The 22,012-nt window shown below is 48.5% G+C and overlaps 8 protein-coding genes across 8 annotated transcripts; 2 read left to right on the top strand and 6 right to left on the bottom strand.

Moving 5' to 3' along the window:
• Window positions 1–304: 304 nt before the first annotated feature.
• Window positions 305–2,347, top strand: BKA55DRAFT_724190 (uncharacterized protein; the record flags this gene model as incomplete). The annotated part of the gene is made up of 6 exons (XM_046201067.1): window positions 305–440; window positions 490–549; window positions 596–956; window positions 1,557–1,842; window positions 1,897–1,983; window positions 2,035–2,347. 6 exons carry the CDS (start codon window positions 305–307, stop codon window positions 2,179–2,181), a joined length of 1,077 nt encoding a protein of 358 aa, XP_046051957.1. The 3' UTR covers window positions 2,182–2,347.
• A 109-nt stretch (window positions 2,348–2,456) lies between these two features.
• On the bottom strand, window positions 2,457–8,994 carry BKA55DRAFT_505440 (uncharacterized protein; the record flags this gene model as incomplete). Its single annotated transcript, XM_046187186.1, has 7 exons — window positions 2,457–3,540; window positions 3,588–3,853; window positions 4,055–4,212; window positions 4,528–4,552; window positions 5,000–5,011; window positions 5,065–7,311; window positions 7,480–8,994. The coding sequence occupies 7 exons, from the start codon at window positions 8,992–8,994 to the stop codon at window positions 2,457–2,459; spliced, it is 5,307 nt and encodes a 1,768-aa protein (XP_046051956.1).
• A 769-nt stretch (window positions 8,995–9,763) lies between these two features.
• On the bottom strand, window positions 9,764–10,978 carry BKA55DRAFT_687542 (CRAL-TRIO domain-containing protein; the record flags this gene model as incomplete). The annotated part of the gene is made up of 2 exons (XM_046199080.1): window positions 9,764–10,206; window positions 10,261–10,978. 2 exons carry the CDS (start codon window positions 10,976–10,978, stop codon window positions 9,764–9,766), a joined length of 1,161 nt encoding a protein of 386 aa, XP_046051955.1.
• Window positions 10,979–12,173: 1,195 nt separating this feature from the next.
• Window positions 12,174–13,884, bottom strand: BKA55DRAFT_724182 (RmlC-like cupin domain-containing protein; the record flags this gene model as incomplete). The annotated part of the gene is made up of 6 exons (XM_046201066.1): window positions 13,391–13,884; window positions 12,611–13,344; window positions 12,531–12,564; window positions 12,300–12,325; window positions 12,224–12,257; window positions 12,174–12,188 (listed from the first exon to the last, which is right to left on the bottom strand). Exons 1-6 carry the CDS (start codon window positions 13,709–13,711, stop codon window positions 12,174–12,176), a joined length of 1,164 nt encoding a protein of 387 aa, XP_046051954.1. The 5' UTR covers window positions 13,712–13,884.
• A 591-nt stretch (window positions 13,885–14,475) lies between these two features.
• BKA55DRAFT_506309 (Alpha/Beta hydrolase protein) lies at window positions 14,476–15,435 on the top strand (the record flags this gene model as incomplete). Its single annotated transcript, XM_046187257.1, has 1 exon — window positions 14,476–15,435. The coding sequence occupies one exon, from the start codon at window positions 14,476–14,478 to the stop codon at window positions 15,433–15,435; it is 960 nt and encodes a 319-aa protein (XP_046051953.1).
• A 78-nt stretch (window positions 15,436–15,513) lies between these two features.
• Window positions 15,514–16,937, bottom strand: BKA55DRAFT_505710 (glycoside hydrolase superfamily; the record flags this gene model as incomplete). Its single annotated transcript, XM_046187212.1, has 4 exons — window positions 15,514–15,550; window positions 15,681–16,431; window positions 16,483–16,809; window positions 16,865–16,937. The coding sequence occupies 4 exons, from the start codon at window positions 16,935–16,937 to the stop codon at window positions 15,514–15,516; spliced, it is 1,188 nt and encodes a 395-aa protein (XP_046051952.1).
• A 1,699-nt stretch (window positions 16,938–18,636) lies between these two features.
• BKA55DRAFT_506168 (uncharacterized protein) lies at window positions 18,637–20,103 on the bottom strand (the record flags this gene model as incomplete). Its single annotated transcript, XM_046187243.1, has 1 exon — window positions 18,637–20,103. The coding sequence occupies one exon, from the start codon at window positions 20,101–20,103 to the stop codon at window positions 18,637–18,639; it is 1,467 nt and encodes a 488-aa protein (XP_046051951.1).
• Window positions 20,104–20,802: 699 nt separating this feature from the next.
• Window positions 20,803–21,951, bottom strand: BKA55DRAFT_505601 (Alpha/Beta hydrolase protein; the record flags this gene model as incomplete). The annotated part of the gene is made up of 1 exon (XM_046187207.1): window positions 20,803–21,951. The coding sequence occupies one exon, from the start codon at window positions 21,949–21,951 to the stop codon at window positions 20,803–20,805; it is 1,149 nt and encodes a 382-aa protein (XP_046051950.1).
• Between the last annotated feature and the right edge of the window lie 61 nt (window positions 21,952–22,012).

The following is a 22,012-nucleotide window of genomic DNA, read 5'->3' as shown; positions in this document are numbered from 1 at the left end:
AAGAATAAATAGGATTGGCTGAAGGACAAAATTATCGTTGCATCGGCGCGGGTTGGTCCGTTGGGAGTAGGTAGGGATGGCAAGGGTTGTGGCTCGTCCCGTATCCGCGTCAGCGTTTCGTCGGCATTAAGACCTTGAAATATCTATAATCAATCCTTTATATAGACTACGTACTCAATGGGGCTCGTCATGTGGGTTAGAGCCACGACATCTTATAAGTCTTTAGATAAGGCATCTTTGTTCTTATAATCTGGCTAGTTGCCCCATCTTTCTCCACCATATCGGCGATACAGTACTCAGAAAGATGCACAAACTTGGACTCACCACTTTCGCAGCGTCGATCTTGGCGACTGCTGCTACTGCAGCTAGCAACACTGGTCCCTTTTCTCTTTATGCTTATGGACCTGGAGTTGGTGGTCTTCCGATCTTTTCCTCCGGCGGTATGTTGTTTGCCCATTGTTCCATGAACATGCTAATGAAAACCCCCAGATGAAGTCTTTGTTGGCAACTTCAGCCAAGTCGACGACTCCGAGGCCGCTCCGGTTCAGTGTAAGTAACGCTACTTTCCAACTTGACTTTCATTGACACGACTCAGTTACCGAGGGAGATGATGCATGGCATGCCTCTCCAAACACGACCGGCTTTGCCAAAGGACGTGATCCGACCTGGTCCAACTACACCTTTGCCGTCCCTGGGCCATCCTCGTCCTCTCATAGCGTCAAACTGATCAACAGTACGGCCGATGCCGACAATTACGTATCGGATCTGATGTTCTATGGAACTTTTGTCATGGTCGAAGAAAACGGACAGATGGCCTCACTTTGGTATGCCACGCCGTCAGAGATCGAGGGTGTTTATGCCATTGGGTGGAATGCTTCAGATGCTGGTCAATCTGACGATAAGGTCGTCATCACTCTCAAGAGGACTCCGCCGTCAAACCCTAACCCCAAGGATCAGTAAGTCCGTGAGCAATATCTCCGTGATGGGGTATGCTCTTCAGGGGTTATACACAGCGCTCATGACTTCCTACGGCGCATCACTGAGAGGTTGGAGGGCTTCCTCGGCACAGCTATAGGTTCGAGACAGATCTTCAATCCTCGAGCCGGAGTTCAATAGTGTTGTATTGATATAGAAGAAATCCATGGTACCTACAGAAGATTGCCCAAGCTTCGAACAGCATTGAGAAGTCACTTGACGGAGAACCTAAGAACAAATGAATGATCTTTCGTACTATGCTAGCTTGAAGCCTTCACATGTTCTACTTTTCGTGTCACGATTATCATGACCGTAAAGCACTTTCGTATAATCAAAAGATTTAGATCTCTCTCATCTTGCGAAAAGGAAACAAGGCTACTGAGGAATGTTTAAACCGGGCTAACCATCTGAATGCCTTGACTCGGTTAGTCTTAAGATAATATTGGAGTTTCTGACGTCACGTGTGAGACATCGAACTGCGATACAGAGAGCGGCACGAATCTGTTTCTAATTTCTTACATTCTTCTCTTATCATGTTAATTGATCCTCTGTTTTGCTGACTCTACAACGTTTGTTCTGAGTATGGAAACACCACATGCAGTTGGGTGGACAACCCCGACAGCAACCCCATCCCTGGGTACAGGTCGTGTTATCTTCACCGCCGGAAGCACTATCGTGATTGATTCGCCCGCAAAAGAAGTTTTTAATGCCATCGTTGGTTTCAGTAGATACAGCGAGTGGAACACTTGGACTCCCAGACTCACATTCACCGACAATGAGGCTTTAGATGCGATAGAGCTAGGAGCCAATGGGATTCTGGAAACTCTGACCGACAGCGGCGGCGACATCATGAAAATCCCAATTGAGGTAGTATTCGTGTGTATGAAGATCAATTATGAGCGCCAACTGACGAATATACAGATATGGGAATTGAGCTACGGAGAGGGACAATGTAAGCTGGCGTGGAAGAGCAAGTATCTACCCTGGTGGGCTACAACCATTGAGCGAGTCCAAATTATCACTCCAGGGAGACCAGATGCATATAAAGTTAAGAATTAGGAGTCTATGGGTGGCCTTGCAGCATATGCAATGAAGCTCTCATGGGTATCGAAACAACTCGAGGCAGCGAATGTGCGATACCTTGATGAACTTGCGGTTTTCGTGAAAAAGGTTGTTACAACGAAGGATGTGCCAGCGAAAGCTTGATGGTGATACAATCAAGCTTTTGGACAATAAAAAGAATAAAAAGGGAACAAGAAGCATGGAAGCTGAATGCAAACAGAGATCGTTCTGCTTGAACGCTGCGGCATTATGGGAGCCTGCGATTATCAGCTGCTTGGCTGAGAAGCTATGCACAAGTACTACACTCGGATTCAATGTCTACAATCTCGTGGTCTCTATGCGATAATCATGGTCTGAACAAGAAGTCATTCAATAAGAGACATCAGGTGACATTAAAAACCAAGACTCCATTATCATGTTCATAAGCTCTTTCTCGTTAATCCCAATTTGAGAAGACTCCACATCCAGGCCTTGGGTGCTCTGGTCTTACTCCTCTCCATCAAACTCCTTGCAGTATTATTAGATGACGCTCCTTGGCCATTGTTATCCCAGTGTCCCAGTACGTGTTCAAGCAACGTCGAATTTCCAATCGAAGTACCAAATATATCCAGAAGAGAGCCTTGGTTGGCGTCCAACAAGCCACCAAGGACATCACCCAGCAGTGTGATCACCGGGAAGGTGAACCTGATATGCTTGTAGTTCAACACTCCTTCTATGTACTTGATGTGCTCACCACCAGCAATGGTGGTGTTTCCTGTTGCGTTGAACTCCAGGTAGCCGTTGCCAAGAGGTCCTTTCTGCATATCGAGGATCTCGGAGAGGTTGGGAACCAGCTGATCGAAGTAGAAATTGCCGTCAAACGGTACGGAGTTGTTCCCTGGCCACAGCTGTAGATCCCATAGGTTGATTAGGCCTAGACGTATGTCTCCGGACATGACGTTGAATGTCAGGTTGCCTAGTCCAAGTCGAAGGACTCCAGAGTTGGGGATGTTTAGCATTCCCTTCATGTTGTTCTTTGATGTCCGATTGGCATTCAGATCAAAGTCTAGGCTCTTGAGCGCAAAGCCGTCAAGGTAGTTGAGTGAAGCAATGTCAACAGTCTTTTTCAGACTACGGTGATACTTCAAAGAACCAAGCTTAATCTCAGGCTTTCCCTCCAACGACAGTTCGGCGTCGGGTTTGTCGAAAAAGACATTGAACCACTTCGTCAGCTCAGTCTCATTTGTTACCAGGAGCGTCTGATTGGTGATGGTGATATTGGTGTGACTGTGAATGTGTGTTTCCGGAAATTGAAGTTTAAAGAATGATGACATTGGCTTCGTCTCCTTGCTGTAGAGGAAGAGATCCACGGGCTTGAGAGTCGCAGCGATTGGTGTTTTTAACTGTGTCTCGATACTCATGTTCACTTCGGTTGGAGATATGACCTGTAAAGCGCCACCATAGATGGGGAGCTTCTGGTCGTTGAGGATGTCTTGGACGATTGCAGGAATGATGACAGTGAAGCTGATGCATTGTCAGAAGAGGTACTCAACTGATGGGACGAGACTTACAGTAGTGGCAGTAAAATCGCGAGAAGGATGGCGATGGCCAATAGATACCACCATTTGAATCGCCAGAAATGACTCTTCACTTTTTGCCATTTGGTTGGACCTGGAGCGACTTTCTCATCGCGAACATGGTCGTCGGAAGAGGCGTCGTTGCTCGCAGCATCGGCAGCTGGAGCGTTCTGTTCGCCAGCAGCATTTGTCGTCTCTGCAGGCGCAGCAGTATCAGCGCCCGCCGCTGTAGGTTCTCTCTCAGAAGCCATTGTAATTGACTGACAACACAATTGACAGCAAACAATTGCAATAATCGCCAATACCTCAGAGAAGGAATGAGATGCTCCACAGAAGGCTCAGACTTAAGGCAGAACAGCGAGGGTCTTAGGCCAAGACCTGCCCTGAATTTGGTCATCCAAGCGCGAAAGACGAGCCTCTAAAGTTATACCAGGGTACGCCAAACTATCGAATGCACTAACCAGGCCCATCCCAGCTGGTGCCGTCCTGGAAATTCTGATCAGCAAGCGGGGTATAGCACTAAAGGACCAGGGGTGCCAGGGTGTAAATACGAGCCAGACTCGAATCTGATAAGTGATGGGCATAAGATCCGGCACATGATCATTTCCCCTCATTTGCTCTGCAGAGTAAAGTGTGTGCATTGAACAGGTTTGTCAAGACCCCAATTAGTCTAGTTTGCGATAGTTCCCATAGCTTTGATCTTCAGCCGAAAGCCGAGAAAGATGCTTTGCATGTGTCAAGATTCTGGGGAACTTAGCTCGGGGGGCTTGAATTGAAGGCCTGAAAGAAACGGTTTTGGACAGGGTTGCGAGTAAGTTACCGACGAGCCAGGCTCCCACGTCTAGTCAGGTTCCAGACATACCACGCCCCCATGTTATTCTGTAGCCTTGTCTACCGCGACAAAAGCAAGAAGCGGAGTCTCACCGAGACATACCGAGACAAAATGGCACCTTGTTGCGCTGATAGAGGCTTGCCAAGAACAGAAATGTATGCGAATGCATGTCACGAACTTATCGGAAAGCCGCGTGGTATTTTCGCTCAATCTCGCTGGTATCGCGAATCGTCCAAGGCAAGAGATCTAAAGAGGGAAGACGCTTTAATGTTGCAATGTGGCGTATGCCGACGGGTACTACTCTGCCATGTGCAAATCATCCGCCTGTCTTATGCCAGGACGACTATAGTAAGATCTTGCAAGCATACACGGTCAATGATGGACTTAGATACAGATAAAGACAGTTTCATTACAGCACCATGAAGGTGCATTCATAGGGTATCGTATACGTAATATCCAAACTCATTAAATACATGATTAAAACATCCCATCACGTAACCACGTTCATAACCCAGTCATCACATTAAGACCGTCCCATTAGCTCCTTGAGCACCGCATGTACCAAGTCTGCTACAGTCGCAACAAGCTAGAAGCAGAAGTTAGTACATCTCCATAGTAGAATCGTGAGGTTTAACTTACCGGTGTCGCGTCTCCAATGAGTTCCGATACTTGGTTCACGAAGTTCTTGTTAAGTAGATCCTCAGCATTTCCAACCAAGCCGAAAAGACCCTTGATAGTCTTGGGGTTAAGGAATGGCACCACTGCATCTACAATGCCCTTGACGTCAATCTTCTTGAGGGCATTGAGCAGAGGTTTGGCAGCGTCGACAAGACCAGTGAGATCAAGACCGTCCAGCTCCTTGAGCAAAGGTTCAATGATCTCAAAGAGCTCCTCAAGGTCGATCTTGTTCAAGACCTCAATCAATGGTACTGCGCCCGAAATAAGGGTTTGTGTCTGGTTGACGAACTTGGCAGTCAGAAGGTCCTCTGCGTTGTCAACGAGACCGACAATACCCTTGATACTCTTGGGCGTAAGCAGAGGCTCGATAGCCTTGAGCAAGCCGTCAAGGTCAATGTCATCCAGAGTATCGAGTAGGGGTAGAAGCTTGTTAACTAGCTTGACGAGATCAATCTTCATGAGAGCATTGAGAAGTGGCTTGACCTTCTTGATGAGATCTCCCAAGTCGATCTCGCCGAGAGCTTCAAGAAGAGGCTGTAGCTGTTTGATGAGCTTCTTGAGATCGATGTCACCAAGCGCTTCCACAAGGGGTACAGCTTCACCAATAAGTGTTTGGGTCTGGTTGACAAACTTAGGAGTAAGAAGGTCCTCAGCGTTGCCAAGGAGATCCATGATGCCCTTGACACCCTTTGGTGAGAGTAGCGGTGCAAGTGCGTCGAAGAGACCCTTAATGTCCAAATCGCTGATCTCATCGAGAAGAGGTGAGAGCTTCTTGACGAGTTTGACAAGATCGATCTTGCCAATCTCTTTCAGCAGAGGACCTACCTGGTCCAGCAATTCGGGCAGATCGGCGTCTTCCAGTGAGGAGATCAGGGGAACAGCGCCAGAAATAAGCGTCTGAGTCTCGTTGACAAATTTCGATGTCAACAGCTCCTCAGCGTTATCAACTAGGCGCACGATGCCCTTGATTGAGTCCTTGGTGAGAAGAGGCGCGAGAGCGCTGAGAATACCCTCGAGATCAAGCTTGCCGAGCATCTTCAGCAGTGGTTCAACTTGGTCGAGCAAGTCCTCAAGGTTGAGCTTAGACACGCTAGTGATGAGTGGCCCAGCCTTGGAAATGAGAGACTTGGTCTGGGAAACGAAATCCTTGGTAAGAAGGTTCTCGGCGTTATCAAGCAGACCAACGATACCCTTAATGGAGTCCTTCGTAAGCAGCGGCTGAACGGCGCTCAAGATATCCTGAAGCTTAAGCTTGCCGACTTCCTTGAGCAGAGGGCCGACCTGGTCGAGTAAGCCTGCAAGATCCGCCTTGTCGAGACTGTCAAGAAGAGGAGAGGCCTTTCCGATCAGCGACTTGGTCTGAGAGACAAATTGTTTGGTAAGGAGGTTCTCGGCGTTGTCGAGGAGTCCAACGATGCCATTGATGGAATCCTTGGTAAGGAGAGGTGCCACGGCACTGAGAATATCCTGAAGCTTGAGCTTGCCGACCTCCTTGAGAAGAGGACCGACTTGATCAAGCAGACCCTTGAGATCAGCATCATCCAGGCTGTCAAGGAGAGGCGAAGCCTTGGAGATCAGAGACTTGGTTTGAGAGACGAAGTCCTTGGTGAGCAGGTTCTCAGCGTTGCCCAAAAGACCGACAATACCCTTGATCGAATCCTTAGTGAGTAGTGGTGCAAGCGCGTCAAGAAGACCCTTGAGATCAATCTTGCCGAGGCTAGTCAAGAGCGGGCTGGCGTTGGAGATGAGCTTCTTGGTGTCCGACACAAAGTCCTTGGTCAAAAGACTCTCGGCGTTGCCCAACAACCCAACGATACCCTTGATAGAGTCCTTGGTAAGGATAGGTGCCAAAGCGTCTAGAACGCCTGCAAGGTCGATCTTCTTCAGACTGTTGATGAGAGGACCAGCGCTGGTAAGGAGGGACTTAATGTTCTTCACAGTCTCCTTATCAAGCAAGTCTTCAGCGTTGTTCAAAAGACCAACGAGACCCTGGATGGCGTCCTTCTTGAGAATAGGGCCAAGTGCATCGAGAATGCCCTTCAAGTCGAGATCAGACAGCTTATCGATGAGAGGCGAAGCGCTAGATAACAAGGTCTTGATGCTCTTGACTGTCTCCTTGGAAAGTAGATCCTCGGCGTTATTGAGCAGCCCAACAAGGTTCTGGATGGCCTCCTTCTTCAAGATGGGGCTGAGGGCATCAAGAAGACCCTTCAGGTCGATGTCGGCAAGCTTGTCAATCAGAGGTGATGCCTGAGACAGTAATGTCTTGATGCTCTTCACAGTCTCCTTCGACAACAGATCTTCGGCATTGTTCAACAGTCCAACTAAGCCTTGAATGGCTTCCTTCTTCAGGATCGGGCTGAGGGCATCAAGGACACCCTTCAGATCGATATCCGAGAGCTTGTCGATCAATGGTGATGCTTGTGACAGCAGAGTCTTGATACTCTTGACAGTCTCCTTAGACAAAAGGTCCTCGGCGTTATTCAGGAGGCCGACAAGACCCTGAATAGCCTCCTTCTTCAGGATGGGGCTCAGCGCGTCCAGAACTCCCTTGAGATCAATGTCGGAGAGCTTCTCAATCAAAGGAGATGCCTCGGTGAGAAGGGTCTTGATGTTCTTGACGGTATCCTTGGTCAACAGGTCCTCTGCGTTGTTGAGCAGTCCGACAAGTCCTTGGATAGCCTCCTTCTTGAGAATGGGGCTCAAGGCATCAAGAACACCCTTGAGATCGACATCGTTCAGCTTGTCGATCAATGGCGACGCGGCACCAATGAGGTCTTGCGTCTGATCCACAAACTTGGGTGTCAAGAGAGTCTCGGCATTCTTCAACAAGCTCAAGATACCCTTGATAGAATCGTCCTTGAGGAGCGGCTGCAGCGCTTTGAGGACTTCTTCAAGGTTGAGCTTGGTGAGCTGCTCGAGAAGTGGGGCGATGTCCTTGATGATGGGGGAGACTTCACCGAGAAGACCCTGGATCTCGTCGACGGTCTTGGCGGTGAGAAGATCACCGGCGTTCTTGAGTAGGGTGACAATGCCCTGGATAGACTCCTTCTTGAGAAGTGGGTCCAGAGCTGATAGGATACCCTCGAGGTCAAGGCCGGTGAGCTTCTTGAGAAGAGGAGAAAGCTCGTCCAGAAGAGGCGAGACATCTCCAATGAGGCCCTTGGTCTGCTTGACGAAATCTGGTGTCAAGAGACCTGCGCCATTGGTGAGAAGACCGTTGATGTTCTTGAGGTTGTCGTCGGTGAGAAGCTTGAGAACCTTGGAGACGATACCGGCGATATCGACATCCTTGATCTGGTCGACAAGATCCTTGAGGTTGAGTTCGCCAACGAGATCCAGCAAAGGCCCTGCTTTATCAAGGAGACTTCTGATTTGGTTGGGAGCGGGTGGCTTCAATGTTGCTGCGAGATAGACCATGGCATCATGGAATGCATCGAGGAACTCAGCTGATAGGAGACCCTTGAGGGCTTTGAGGAGATCTCCCAACTCGCCGAGGGCGTCTGTCAATCCCTTGAGGCCATCTCCAAGGTCACCAAGACCATCCAACCCAGGAATTGAGACAACGCGACTTGAACCGCCGCTATCTGAATCTGAGTCATCATCTGATCCAGACCCTGAGCTAGAGCCGCCAGATTTTGAGCCAGAACCAGAAGTAGTATTTTGTCGCCGTATCAGAACAGGTGCGCGGGGAAATCTGTCACTCTTGAGAAGTGTATTCAATTCCTTTAATGCGTCTGTGAGTTCTGATCGCGGTACAAGCGCGAGGTTATGCTTCTCCAAAAGCTCGACCAATTGGCCCGAGAGCTCCGGTGCCGAAACAGTCTTTGGCTCAGGGGCCGCAAGACTAAATGGCGCAAGAGCCGACAGAAGCACCGTTGAGAACCTCATAGTTTGATAATTGAAAGAGAAGGTGAGATAAGGAAACTGACTGAACTGTCTCACTATCACAGCTTGACTTGTAGTGGGAGAAGGGGGGAGAAGAGATAACCAGGCTGCCAAGGGTTCGTTTAAAGGAGGCTCTTTATCTCAGCCAGTCATCACACACGGATTTGCTTTTCGGGAACGTTGCAGGCTCTCCACAGCTGTACCCCAGAAACCATGGATGTTACCGCGGCAGGGAAATTGGTGCTGGAGGGGTAGCAGTGACGATCCCTGCTGTTCTTGAAAAGAGGTGGTGAGCACCCCTGCATCTCGCAAACTATTGCACTTTGGGCACGAGGCTTTGCATCATTATCAGCCCTTTTGCACAGTCTCGTGGACAAGGTTCCTAGTCTAGCTTCTAAGGTTCACCATGGGGGTGATGGAGACAGCGCAGCTGGGTCCGTTGGTGATGAGCGCCACGGGTCAAAGCGCACTGAGACAGTGAAGACGCTAAACAGCACCACTAGGACGTGAGCGTACTGGGGCCGATTGGTTACAATAAAACTGAGGACGGCTTTGGTGGTAGAGTGCGATATGATTTCTTGGATTTTTACGGCATGGACACGGACAGTGGGGATGAGGGTTCAGTCGATAGTGTCGGGCCGTAACGTTTCAAGTAAGGTATTGCACTGACAGGTTTAGATGAGGAAACATCTTGGCAAGAATTGAATTGAAGTTCAGTGCGGAAAAAAACAAGCTTACTACGGAATTGAATACGAACAACACTCTAAACTAATTATCGCGCTGCCTTGAAATCGACACCGCCAACCCTATTGACCACTCCAGCTCGGTGGTAGTAAGTACCAGATCTAACATACGGATCCAACTTCCAATAGTTCATCTGTAGCAATTGAACCAATTCATCTCGCCTCTCGTGCGTTTCCTTTCCAGCATCTGTATCAGGATTTGTGCCAATCCAATCAACAGTCAACCGATTGAACGAGTCGATCAATTCCTGTCGCTCAATCTGTATCTTTGTCTTCTTCTCCTCAGACTGCATCCTCTCGTTCTCAGAGGGAACAGGCTCTACATATTTGTACTCCCAAGGATCATCACCACCATATGACTTCTGCAAGTTCTCTTTGGAGATGAACTTGAGAAGGCCCTTGGTACCGCTGGTGAAGTGGACCTTTGATGCGACGACAGGGTCAAGCCAGTGCTTGATGACGGTCCAAACACCTGGAAAGGATTAGCATGTAAATAGAGTTAGAGGTGACAGAGTGTCAAGTTTACCCCAAAATACGAATGGCGCATTGTGGACAAGCACTACCCCAAGGGTTTCGGGGTATCGCTTCTCAAGAATATCGACGAGGAATTTCACAACATGAAAGTCCATGTTGCGAAGTCCAAAGCTTGTGAGATCAAAGATCAAGCAGACCTTATCTTGTGGCTCTCTTGCCATCATCCTCAGTGTCTCGATGTTGTGCAAGACATATTCTTCCATGGCCTCTGCAGATTGTTTGTGAGGATCGTGAAGTCGGACTCTGATGACATAGATGGGATAGTTGTCCTTGTCGGTTCCTCTGACGTAGCTCTTGCCAGAGCGATACTGCGCCATGAATGACTCTTCATCAGCAGTGAGCGACTTCTTCAGACCAATTGCTTCGCCGCCTCCGACAATGGACTTCTGAATTTGCCGCTCATCGCGCCAGTTGAGAGCAGAGACAAACATGTCAACAGCCTTGTTAACATCCCAGTCGCGCGCACGAAGAAATCGGAGAAGCGCGGTATCGGGATGATCAGCCATGATCGTCTCCCAGAGATTCCGTGAGAAATGATCGGAAGACTTGTTTTTGAGGTGTTGGAGGTATTCGTCCGTGTTGTCTGGGGCATCGTGGGCAATATTCTCATTTCCGCATAATCGGAGAATATGAACCCAAGCCTCTTGGAGACTCTTCTTTTGCTCAAGAGTAAGGTTTCCCCTAGTGCCAGGCTCAGGTGAAGAAGACATTGTGATATCGAGTGTACTGACTGACGAGAATGAGTGATTTCGAAAGCAAGTAAAGAACTCGTTCATGAAGAACTTACGATGTGATGATCTTCCAAAAACTTCAGTTTTCAAGAATTCGTCTAGTTATCTGTCTTGCGATGAAACAAGCAAACATGAAACGAATCACGGCCTCGTTGACATCAGCAATGTGAAGATGGACTTCCTCGGCATCGAGTGGAACTAAACTAGAGCTGCGATGATCAATTTGGGACACGTCGGAAGGTGGTCCTGAATTAGGAAACGAGCAAAAGAGCGCTATGACATTCTTAGACTGTGCCATCCATCTTGTCCTTCGGCAATGCGATGCTCGCAAGCCATGGCATCTGGGGCTAATGCACCCCGCACGAGGAGGCCCCAGAGTTAGACGGGAGGGAAAAAGACGTCACACGCAAGCTTTACCGAATTGCGGGGTTGGAAGATGCGCTATTTGGGACAAATTGGAGGATCAAGCTGGGAAATTGTGAATCTCGATCGAGTTTAGCTGAGGGGATCGCAGGTCGGGTGCGCGGATTGGTAAAGTGAGTTCCTAACTGGCGTGAATGTGGCTGCTTCTTGACAGTTGAGCTACAGCATGCACATCGCACAGACAAGATTTGGAATCGAGAGTCTGATCCACGAGTCAAGCAAACTATCGCTTCGTTAAAGTTCTGACCGACATCGACCACTTCTGACTTCTTTATCGGTGATAATTTGCGTATCTTTGATCAACCGTTCTCGGTCGGTTTCCGTTATCTTATCGTTGAGGCTGTCGTGAGGCTTGCGAGTGTTGGCCACATTGAGAATGGCTTACCCTGCACTCGATTGCCATACGCTCCGCGGTTTCACCTGCTTCACATCATTTGTTGGGAGGGTTTTGCGCATGCCCAAGGTTGCGTCAATTGTTTTGGAAGTTGAAAATGTTTCTCTGAAGTGCACAGTCTAGTCAACTTGTCGTTCTCTTGAGTAAGGCTTACTGTTCGTGACACGTAAAGTCAGTCATAGTAGTTGGATTGGGGTATGACTTTCCTTCACAGTATTCTGCCGTCTCCAAATTGCTCTTGCTTTATAGATCTTTGGTTACTAGAGCCTGGATTATCATCTTATTATATTAAAAAGACATTACAGTTGACTGTGAGTGTATACTTATCGATAGATATGCCAATGAGGAGTTACACTATTACCCAAAGATGTCCTGTAAACTCGGTTTTCAGGACGAAGCTGACATACTCTAGGGTGTTTCGGAAAATAAAGGACCCCGTCTCTACGTAATAGTATTTACATACTTAGCTATGGAGGCACTTACTGGCCATACAGTGAAACTGCAGGCAGCTAACACATATAGCAGAAACAAGATAAATGTTTACATAGACTTGTGATATTTTAGGATAAACTTAGGAAACGGCATAATTATTTTAACAAAGTTTATGATATCTTGGTAAAATACTTAGTTAAGTTTAGGATATCTTAGCATCTACTTAGCAAGCCCTTCAACTCACTATTTTACATCCTCTCCTTTGAGCCTTCTTGCACATACTATGAGACTATAAGCCCTCTTCAAGTCGAAGCGCCTTGAAAGAATCAGTACATTCTGTAGCTATTTATATTAAGTCAAACTTGAACTCAGACTTATAATGAGAGAGCTTCCTCCTGTCAAAAGGGCTTGGTGAATCAGGAATCATGCAGTTCAAACCAGTATGCGGCTTGTCCTTCCCAGCAGTATAAAGCAAATCACCAAGCCCACCAGGCTGCGAATACACGAAGAATTTAAAGAAGGAGCTGACAGGCTTGATATTGAAGTGAGTCCCAGAAGGCAACCAAGCCACTTCATCTGGACCGACACGCGAAGAGTCAGTGTCATTTACAGTGACTTCGAGATATCCATCCGACACATAGAAGCAGTGGTCAACGTCTGGGAACCGAATTCCACCAGACAGAACCTGAGTCTTGAACTGATTAGAGCCCTCGAGAGTAGCCAGGCTGTATCTGTTTCCGGACTCGGCTCCTGTGACGTATGGACGAACGACCGTTCCGCCGAGAACAGCACTAGGTCCTGTGCGATTGCGCAGGAAGTACGGCTTCTGAGATCCAGGTAGCTGATTTTCTGAACCGCTCCAAGGTTGCGGCTCAACGAGCTTATGGCTCGGCACAGGAATCACGTCAAACTCGGTCATAACGTTTGCGACGCCAGAGTTGAGCTTTTCAGCAACCCTCTCAATGTCGGCATCCGGCCACATTGGACCAGTGTATGGCTCGCCCAGTCCTCGAAACATATGCTCAAATCCAGCGGGAGTGATTATACCGAAGATCTCAGTATGATCACCGATAAACTGGTATGCATGGATAGCGCCCTGAAAATCATCAGTATAAGTATAAAGAATTGTGGACTTGACTTACTGGAGCAACACTGGCGTAGTCTCCAGGACTGAGGATCTTGCACTGGTCATTGAGCCAGACCTTCAACTGGCCCTTGATGCAGAGAAAGCCATGGTGGGTATGTTTATGATAGTGAGTTGGCACAGGGGAGGGGAAGGCTTGACCGCCGCTTGTCAGGATGGTGAACTTCCCATCCGTTTCTTTCCCGGTCAGAAGGAAACGAGCAACTGAAGGAGTGCCTGAGACGTAGACCTTGTCTCCAGCGAATGACTCGAAGATATAAGGATCTTTGGTAGCAGATGATTTTCCAGCTGCTGAAGGTGGGAGTACAATGCGCTCCATGACTATGCTTTGATATGAAGTGAAATAGGAAAGATCAAAGTTTTTGGTGCTTTTAGATTGTTGAAAGTGGTTCGTTCCGTTCGCTCAGCATCGTGCTAGAACGTCGACTCTTTATCGTATACCTCTCCCCAGCCCTTCCACCGAATCTGGGGAAACCAAGCATACGAGACGCATGACAATGCATTGCAACGGTTAGAGTTGTCGGATCCAGGGTCCCCCTGGATGTCGATGCTGAGATTAACTTTCATCATCGGTCTCGGTGCTTGCTGGAAGAGCGAAATACGACAAAACTGGCATTTATAGTCCTATGATCGATGAGCTCGCCGACAAACACGTCCAACAACATCGCCAATAAACGGAGGTTTCGAGACCGTCTTGCTCGGTCTCGGTTTTCATATCGGTCTTTCTATTTTGTGCGAGCCGAGTGAAACCAATAGTTGGCCAAGAATGCTATATCAGGACCGTGCTCCGGGACTGCTAGCCCGTAAATGTGGACCAACAACGCCTCTTCCGTCCACGGTAGTCAGTCTCGGGAACCGGATTTGGCAATAGTCACTGTTTCAAGGCTCAACGGTCGGCGTTTAGTACTCATGATTACCGCTGACTCATCGTCGGATGTCGGGTAAAGGCATCATGGTATATCTGAAGTTTGTATATATGAAGACGAGAATCCGATCGCGAAAATTGAGACGCATAGTCAAATACAAACACATCAGTCACAGTTTCTTCCGATAACATTACAAGTTACTCAACCGTCTTCCGAAATGGACCAGCTCTCATCAGTTCCCAGCTCAATTGCCGAAAGCATTGAGCCAACCTTGAAGATTTACCTTCCGCTTCTTAACAAGAACTCAACTGCCATTAAATCAACTTTGAGAAAGACCTTTTCCTATGGTCCAAACCCGCGCAACAACCTTGATATCTATTATCCTGCCAACAGCCCGACAGGGGCTGGGTGTCCTGTCTTCATCTATACATATGGAGGCGGCTTTACTCGAGGAGACAGAGCCTCTGAAGATCATCTGCTCTACCAAAATCTTGGACACTTCTTTGCTGAAAAATGCGGATTCGTCACTGTCATTCCGGATTATCGCCTTGTCCCAGAGGCGAGATTTCCCTCTGGCGGGCAAGATATTGAGATGGTTGTGAAGTGGCTCATGGACAACAATGACAAAATTGGAGGTTCACAGTCAAGACCCTTGTTCATGATGGGTAACTCAGCTGGTGCCGTTCATCTCTGCACATTCTTGCTTCACCCCTCTTTTGCTGGGATCCGAAGCAAGATCGCAGGTGACAACGAGACCTGCACCCTGAGACTCACGGCTGCTGTCTTTTGCTCAATGCCGACGTCATTCCGCAACCCCCGCCCTTACCGGGCTCCTGTTCTTGAAACCTACTACGGAGAGACGATGGAGCAGGACTGTCCCCTCGGACTTCTTCAGGCCTGTAACAAAGATAAGAATATTTCGGATGTTGCACCTGGGGTCCAGTTCCTTCTGCTGTATGGATCCCTTGACCCCGAAGATGAGATATTGGGCTGTAACAAGGAGTTCATTGAGCTTTGGCGATCAGGTAAGGGAAGCTCGGGAGTCGAGCTTGAAGTTCAGATTATGAAGGGTCACAACCATATCTCACCTCCACCAGCTCTCGGTACCAATATCTCGAGAGAAGAGGTCTGGGGCTATAACGTAGCTGGTTTTTGCAACGCGGCGGCTCGAGGTTGAGGTGAGATCTTGATGTTTATTGATCATGGTATCAAAACAAGGAGAAGCATCGACGGGTGAGAAACTTGGATAGAGCATTCAGATAGTGAGGACGTAGCCCGTGACTTCCATTCCGCTAAATATGTACGTGAGAAATAGATATATACAATTGAACCATTTCCTTGAGCATCATTCTACCACCAACGCTCCATCCAACTACGACGTTTCGCAGTATGATTCAGCGATATGTATCAACAACAGCTTACAGAGCGTTGACTAAGGCATTGAAAGCAGCCTTAGGCTGGTAGTTGCTGTCGAAGAGGAGAGGGTTGTCACCAGGTCGCCAAGAGTCCTTATCAGAAACACCCCAGACAGTGATACCAACACACTTGGGGACGGCGAGGCAGGCGTTCATGACAGTAAGATAATCGTTGGCACTGGCACCGGCAATATCGAGCTCAGTGATGGCAATCTCCTTGGCATCTGAGGCAGCAAGAGCTCGGAGAGCAGCGGGAACCCCGGAAGCAGGGTTCCAGCCACTAGGAGCAGCAAGATGGCCCTGAGAACCAATACCGTCAATGGGAATACCGGCAGCAATCCACTTGTTAACGTGAGCGACCATTCCGCGGGTGAGCTTAGCATAGTCAGACTTGTCGAGGTTGTAGTCGTTGATGTAGAGCTTGGCAGCGGGATCGGCGGCGCGGGCAGCGCGGAATGCAATACCGACAAAGTCCTCACCGAGAACTCGGCTAAAGACACTGTCACGGAGGTTACCATCCTCAGCGAAGATCTCGTTGACGACGTCCCACTGGAGGATCTTGCCCTTGTAGCGGGTAACCATGGTCTTGACGTGGTTCTCAATGACCGCGGTGAGGGTTGAGCGATCGTTGATGTTCTGAACCCACTGAGGCAGCTGGGAGTGCCAGAGGAGGGTGTGGCCACGGATGAGCTTGCCGTTCTGTGTGGCGAAGTTGACGACCTGGTCAGCGTTTCCGAAAGAGAAGGAGTTGCGCGAGGCTATTGCATGTTAGATTATAACTATGTCATTGTCCAGATAGGAAAGCTTACGCTCAATAGCATCCCACTTCATGCTGTTCTCGCAAGTCACTTGACCAAACTGGGCCATGACAATGTTGATGAGAGGGTTGTTGTTAAGGTGGTAGTGGTCGATCTCAGAACCAAAGTACTGCTTGCCCTTGGCCTTGAACTTGGCATCGAGACCAGTGCCAGCGTTGTTACCACCAGTAGGCTGAGGAGTGCCACCGCCCTGAGTTGAAGAAGGCTCGGGATCAGGTCCTCCAGATCCAGGAACACACTGAGAGTACCAGTCGTTGATCTTCTCACACTTCAGACCACTAGCACAGGTTGTAGCACCAGACCAGCCGTTGCCACCGCCTACGGGAAGTGTTAGCTATCCAGTATCGAGTTTTCTGGGCCTGCTGTAACATACACTGTCCCCAGATGGGAGCCTGGGCAAGGGCGGACACGGGGGCGAGAGCGAGAAGGATCGAAAGAGTATGCATTTTGACTGATCCAAGTGAGCTGATACGTCGAAGCTGAAGTTACTGTCTGAAGATATCCAACGCAACGTCAAGGAGTTACCTCCCGGCCTTATATACAGCTTTGATATAACATGCTACACGACATATTCGCCCCCAGCTGTACAGAATCACGAATTCTAACCAATCCGATCAATTCCATCGTGTTTTGCCGGTAAATGGGCATATCTGGGGTTATAGAGCCTTATGTGCGGAGAAGCAAGCTCCGAATGAGACCCATTGAGGAAATATCGGAGCATCGCCAAGTTTGTCGTCAACACCCTAAACAGATAGTTGCAACGGTGTCCCCCGCAAATATGGGTCGTGTTTAATTGTGCAGCGGATAATATTGTTTTCAGATCGAGACCTACTACGAATTGAGGAGGGTTTCTTAATGCGTGCTGATATTACGTCCCTTTCTGGGAGTAAATGCCAAGATGGCGGCTGTAACATTGAAATTGTTGTTCGGAGGTCTGCGGGAATTACATTGTGAATTTAGCCGATTAGCGAACGTTTGCCTGTATTGTTTGAAGCTTTGCTGATTACGATGATATTGGCAGAAGTATAGCATGATCCGATTAGCGAGCATGGCAACAACACCCAATATTCCGAATCATTCGTTTTGCCTATACTTGACGTAAACCAGTCAAGTTCTCGAGCATGAATATCGCTATCGAACAGGCTACCATAGACTGTAGAGTAGATATGTTGATCACGGCTGTCTCCGAGATCTGCACCCGCCTAGGCGAACACAAGAGAATCAGGGAAGTTGAGCTTATTTGGTTAGCTCTCGCAATGGATCATCGTAAAGCTGACCAGTACAGGTCCATCAACTGGATTACCCTTTCGAAAAGTCGTCAATCAATTGCCTTGTCTCTTGCCGAGCCTGCCCAGAGATGGGGTTAGGTTGCATCCAACTCCAACGAAGGATGCGGAGGAGACCATTTACGAACCGATTTGGCAGAATTGGATCTGCTCGTCCGGCTAATCATCGAAAACACTTAAAATGTGACATCCACGTGATGGCATGCTTGCTGAACTCTAGGCGCTCCTATGAATGTAAGCCAAGAGCTGGATCTTTGTATACGCACAACGTGGGATGCATTCGGTTCACACCTAATGTTTCTATCATTTATGATCTTTCTCACTGCCCATCATATTTGAAGCGAAGCTAGGTAATGTTGATGTTACTGCCTTGCTGATATAGAGTCTTTGCACTCAAGAACGTTGAAGGTCTCTTTGAAGGCTTTAGACGAGATTGATCATAGGATTGGTTAAAATTAACATAATTTATGATTAGATAAATATGAGTGACCAAAATACAGAAATAAGCTACAATAAATCTATATAACTGCAGTTGAAGAGCTCAATGGAACTGTATATGGTCTGATGTTGACATGCTTACATACTCTCATGTCTCCGCTTTCAGGTGACATTGGCTAACTTCCCGCTTACTCAGGCTTGTTTCATTTCATAATGGCTCCACGATAAAACCATAAGCATGAACCGTGTAAGACGACTGGCCAAGACCCCTTCCGATGGCTTACAGGCGTGGAAGGGCAACATTAGATCTGTTACTACCGTGGCATGAGTTAATCACGGTGGTTCTTCTGCAAAGCGACGGAAATAAGTTGGTATTTACTAAGGAGAAACGAAAGGCTATTTTTCATAGATAAGACTATCATCACTTGTACTCCAGACCCGTAGAAATATCTCCCCATCTCGCTCCAGCCATATCCGCAAAGTAATTCGACTTGGGGCTCCACAAACCCGTACCGCCCTTGGGGAACACAGAGCTGGCAGTCTTGAGATAAGTCGAAGACAAGCTCATCATTGGCTTCACTGGCATACCACTCGATGACGACAGTCGAGGGACCACGACGCTGGTCTTGCTCTGTGTCATCTTGTTGAGAATACGAACAAACAGTCTCGCGCTAACATCAGCACCAAGTGTCCACGATGCATTCTCATATCCGAACATGAAAAGCAAGTTTGGCACATCCTGGAGCATCACGGTCTTCCAGGCGAACTTGTCCGCGACGTTGAATGGTACGTCGTCGATGCTGAAATTGATACCTCCACCGAAACGAACCTTGAGACCAGTCGCCGTGACGATAAGATCGGGATGTAATGACGCTCCAGACTCAAGCTCAATGCTCTTCTCGGTAATAGTCTTGATCTTGTCTGTCACGACGTTTGCCTTACCCGAACGAATTGCCGCGAAGAAATCTCCATCTTGACTGGCGCAGAATCGCTGCTCCCAGGGATTATATCGAGGCTTAAAGTGAGGGTCCCAGCTGACATCGGGAGGAAGATTCTTGATGGTGACATGCTTGATGAGCTTCTTTGCTAGACCGGGACAAGACTTGCAGAAGACGTTGGTAAGATAGCTTCGGAACAGCCAGAGGAGTCTGTTGAGGAATAGTGCGATACTAGCGGGAAGAAGGGTGAAGAGAAGACGTGTGAAGAAGCTGCTTGATGGGAGAGGGAAGATGTAGCCTGGACTTCTCTGAAGCATTGTGACACGCTTGGCTTTGTCGGACATGGATGGAAGGATTGTGACGGCTGTAGCTCCACTGCCAATGATGACGACTTCTTTGTTGGTGTAGTCGTAGTCCTCGGGCCAGAATTGCGGGTGGATAACCTTGCCTCGGAATTTCTCAATTCCAGGAATCACAGTCTGTAGGGGAGTCTGATAATCATAGTAGCCGGTACCGAGAAGCAGAAATCGACTCCGGAATGTCACTGGCTTCTCGTCACCAGGTCGCGTAACCTGAAGCTGCCATCGCCTCTCCTTGGAAGACCAGTTGGCTTCTGTAACAGAGTGCTTGTAGCATATATGGTGGTCAATACCAGTTGATCGCGCCGACTCGATCATGTAGTCCTTAATCTTGTCACCTGGTGCAAGCGACTGATCATGCTTCCAGGGACTCCATGGGAAGCCGAAGGTGAAGATATCAGAGTCGGATCGAATGCCGGGATACTTGAAGAGATCCCATGTGCCGCCGATGGAGTCGCGGCCTTCGAGGATGGCGTAGGTCAAGTCGGAAGGACCTTCTGTTTGGAGACGGTAGGCAGCGTTGATGCCGGAGATACCAGCACCGATGATGATAACATCAAAGGTGTTGGGTTCTTCTGATTGTTGTGCCATGTTGATGTGAGATGTCTGAGTGGTTTGTGTTGTTGATGATGTTGTCCAAAGTGGACGTTGAAGGTCAATTTTGTACAAATATGCTGAAGAAGGAGTATGAACAATTATTGGTGCTCCGTTGGATCAATAAACGTCCCGATGATAGAAGAAAGATGTTAAGCCTCGGCACTTTAACAATAGCATCCAAAGCCTCGCGTCACAACTCTTCGAATAAGTAGCTAAGTTCTGGTTAAGCTTCCGAGTCCAACAGGCGATAATATGAACCCATTCTCCGCCCCCGCGGGGCCCGTCTCCGATAACGACCCAAATCTTTCATGACAACTAACAAAACTAATAACGTCATGCTCGAGCTTTGACTGGGGGCGAGCAAAGTGTTGATCGCAAGCTAAACTCTATACAGAAGTTTCGCATTGAGGGTTCTCAAGATTGTGGGGTAGCCTCGGCACGTCCCCAGTGGTTGTCTTCATGGGGATAAGCCAAACTACTGAGAGAATCACGCGACGGACGAGACTTGGGACTTGTCAAAGCTGCAGAGTTGATCATCTTGGCTCCGAGGAGGGGTCGATCACTGAAACAAATGACGAAATGTTTCGACATCTAAATTTACATGTGAAATTTGTTGAGCTATGTAGATCTTGTAGAAACTTCGATGTCCTTCTGCCTAGCCTTTGAACCGTGGCCTCCATCACGAAAAAGAGATTATGCATAGCTTCGTAGATTCAACCCCGCACGGTGGTTCAAGAAACGCCTCGCATGTTCAGCTGCCTTTTCTGCCTCGGCTGCAAAGTCAATCCTGTCGCCGAGTAAGATAATGTCATGAGGACAGCCTTCCGAGATGTCCAGGTACATTGGCCATCCATTCTTCTTGTACCGTGCAACGAAGTTGGTGATGTCGTCGCATAGAACTTCGCCGCCGCCGGCGTTGACGTAGACTGGGAACGGCTTCTCGACCTGGAAGGGATGGCGTAGAGGGGACAAGTATGGGCTGGCTGGATCAATTGCGCCAAAGCCAGAGACTGTTGTTGCGCCCCAGCGCGCAAAGTGCATGTTGAGATAATCCGTCTTGTAGTTGGGTGACTGTGAAGCATCTTGTTCCAGAGCGCCAGCGACATCAGTCCAAGGAGACCAAAGAGCCATTGCGCGTGGAAATGGGACCTCGTCAATTTGGCCATACTCGTGGATGTAGCGTACCAAGGCGAGAGCTAAGTTTGCGCCAGCTGAATCGCCTGAGAAGATGATCTGGCTTGCCGGAATACCTCTTGTCTTGATGAGATGAAGATATGCTGTAAGTGCATCCTGAAGAGGAGCGGGAAATTGGCCGTTCTTGCTGCTGGATAGGCGATAGTTGGGCGAGCAGACATGAGTAGCTCCCATATGCTTAATGAGAGTCTTTGCCGTGAATCCAGTATCTTCATCACGTCCATTTCCAATAACAAAACCGCCGCCATGAAAGTGCAAGACGACCACCATGCCAGGATGAACAATTCCAGCAGGCGGTGGTCGCGCAGGCGTCCATGTCATGCCCAACTGCGCAGGCTGAACCGAGTAATCCGAGCAAATTCCTCTGTATAATTTAGGCGATCGTGGAGCGACGACTTCGAATCGGTTTTTCTCTTTGCCTTGGTCAAACCTCATTTTGTCGCCGGATTTGGTGAGAGACCAGTAAAGCAGCAAGAGCCGGACGACGCGGACACGGACGGCTTGGTTGAGCGTCCATTTTCTGTTTGGTCGAAGCCATGGAACGAGACAGAGGGAGATGTCGAATAAAAAGCGCGAAAGAAGCCATGGTGTGATAATAAAAGCGTATGTATAGCCGAATGCCGTTTTGAGTGTGCTTAATACCGCCATGATGAATGAATCGTTCGTGTAAGTTGCTGAGGTAGTTGGTGATTATTAACGTGGAGGGAAA

The sequence above is a fragment of the Fusarium redolens genome, assembly GCF_020744475.1.
Source record: "Fusarium redolens strain MPI-CAGE-AT-0023 chromosome Unknown BKA55scaffold_5, whole genome shotgun sequence".
Lineage (NCBI taxonomy): Eukaryota > Fungi > Ascomycota > Sordariomycetes > Hypocreales > Nectriaceae > Fusarium > Fusarium redolens.
Note: the sequence above shows the minus strand (reverse complement) of the source record. Positions and strands in the feature narration are given on the sequence as shown.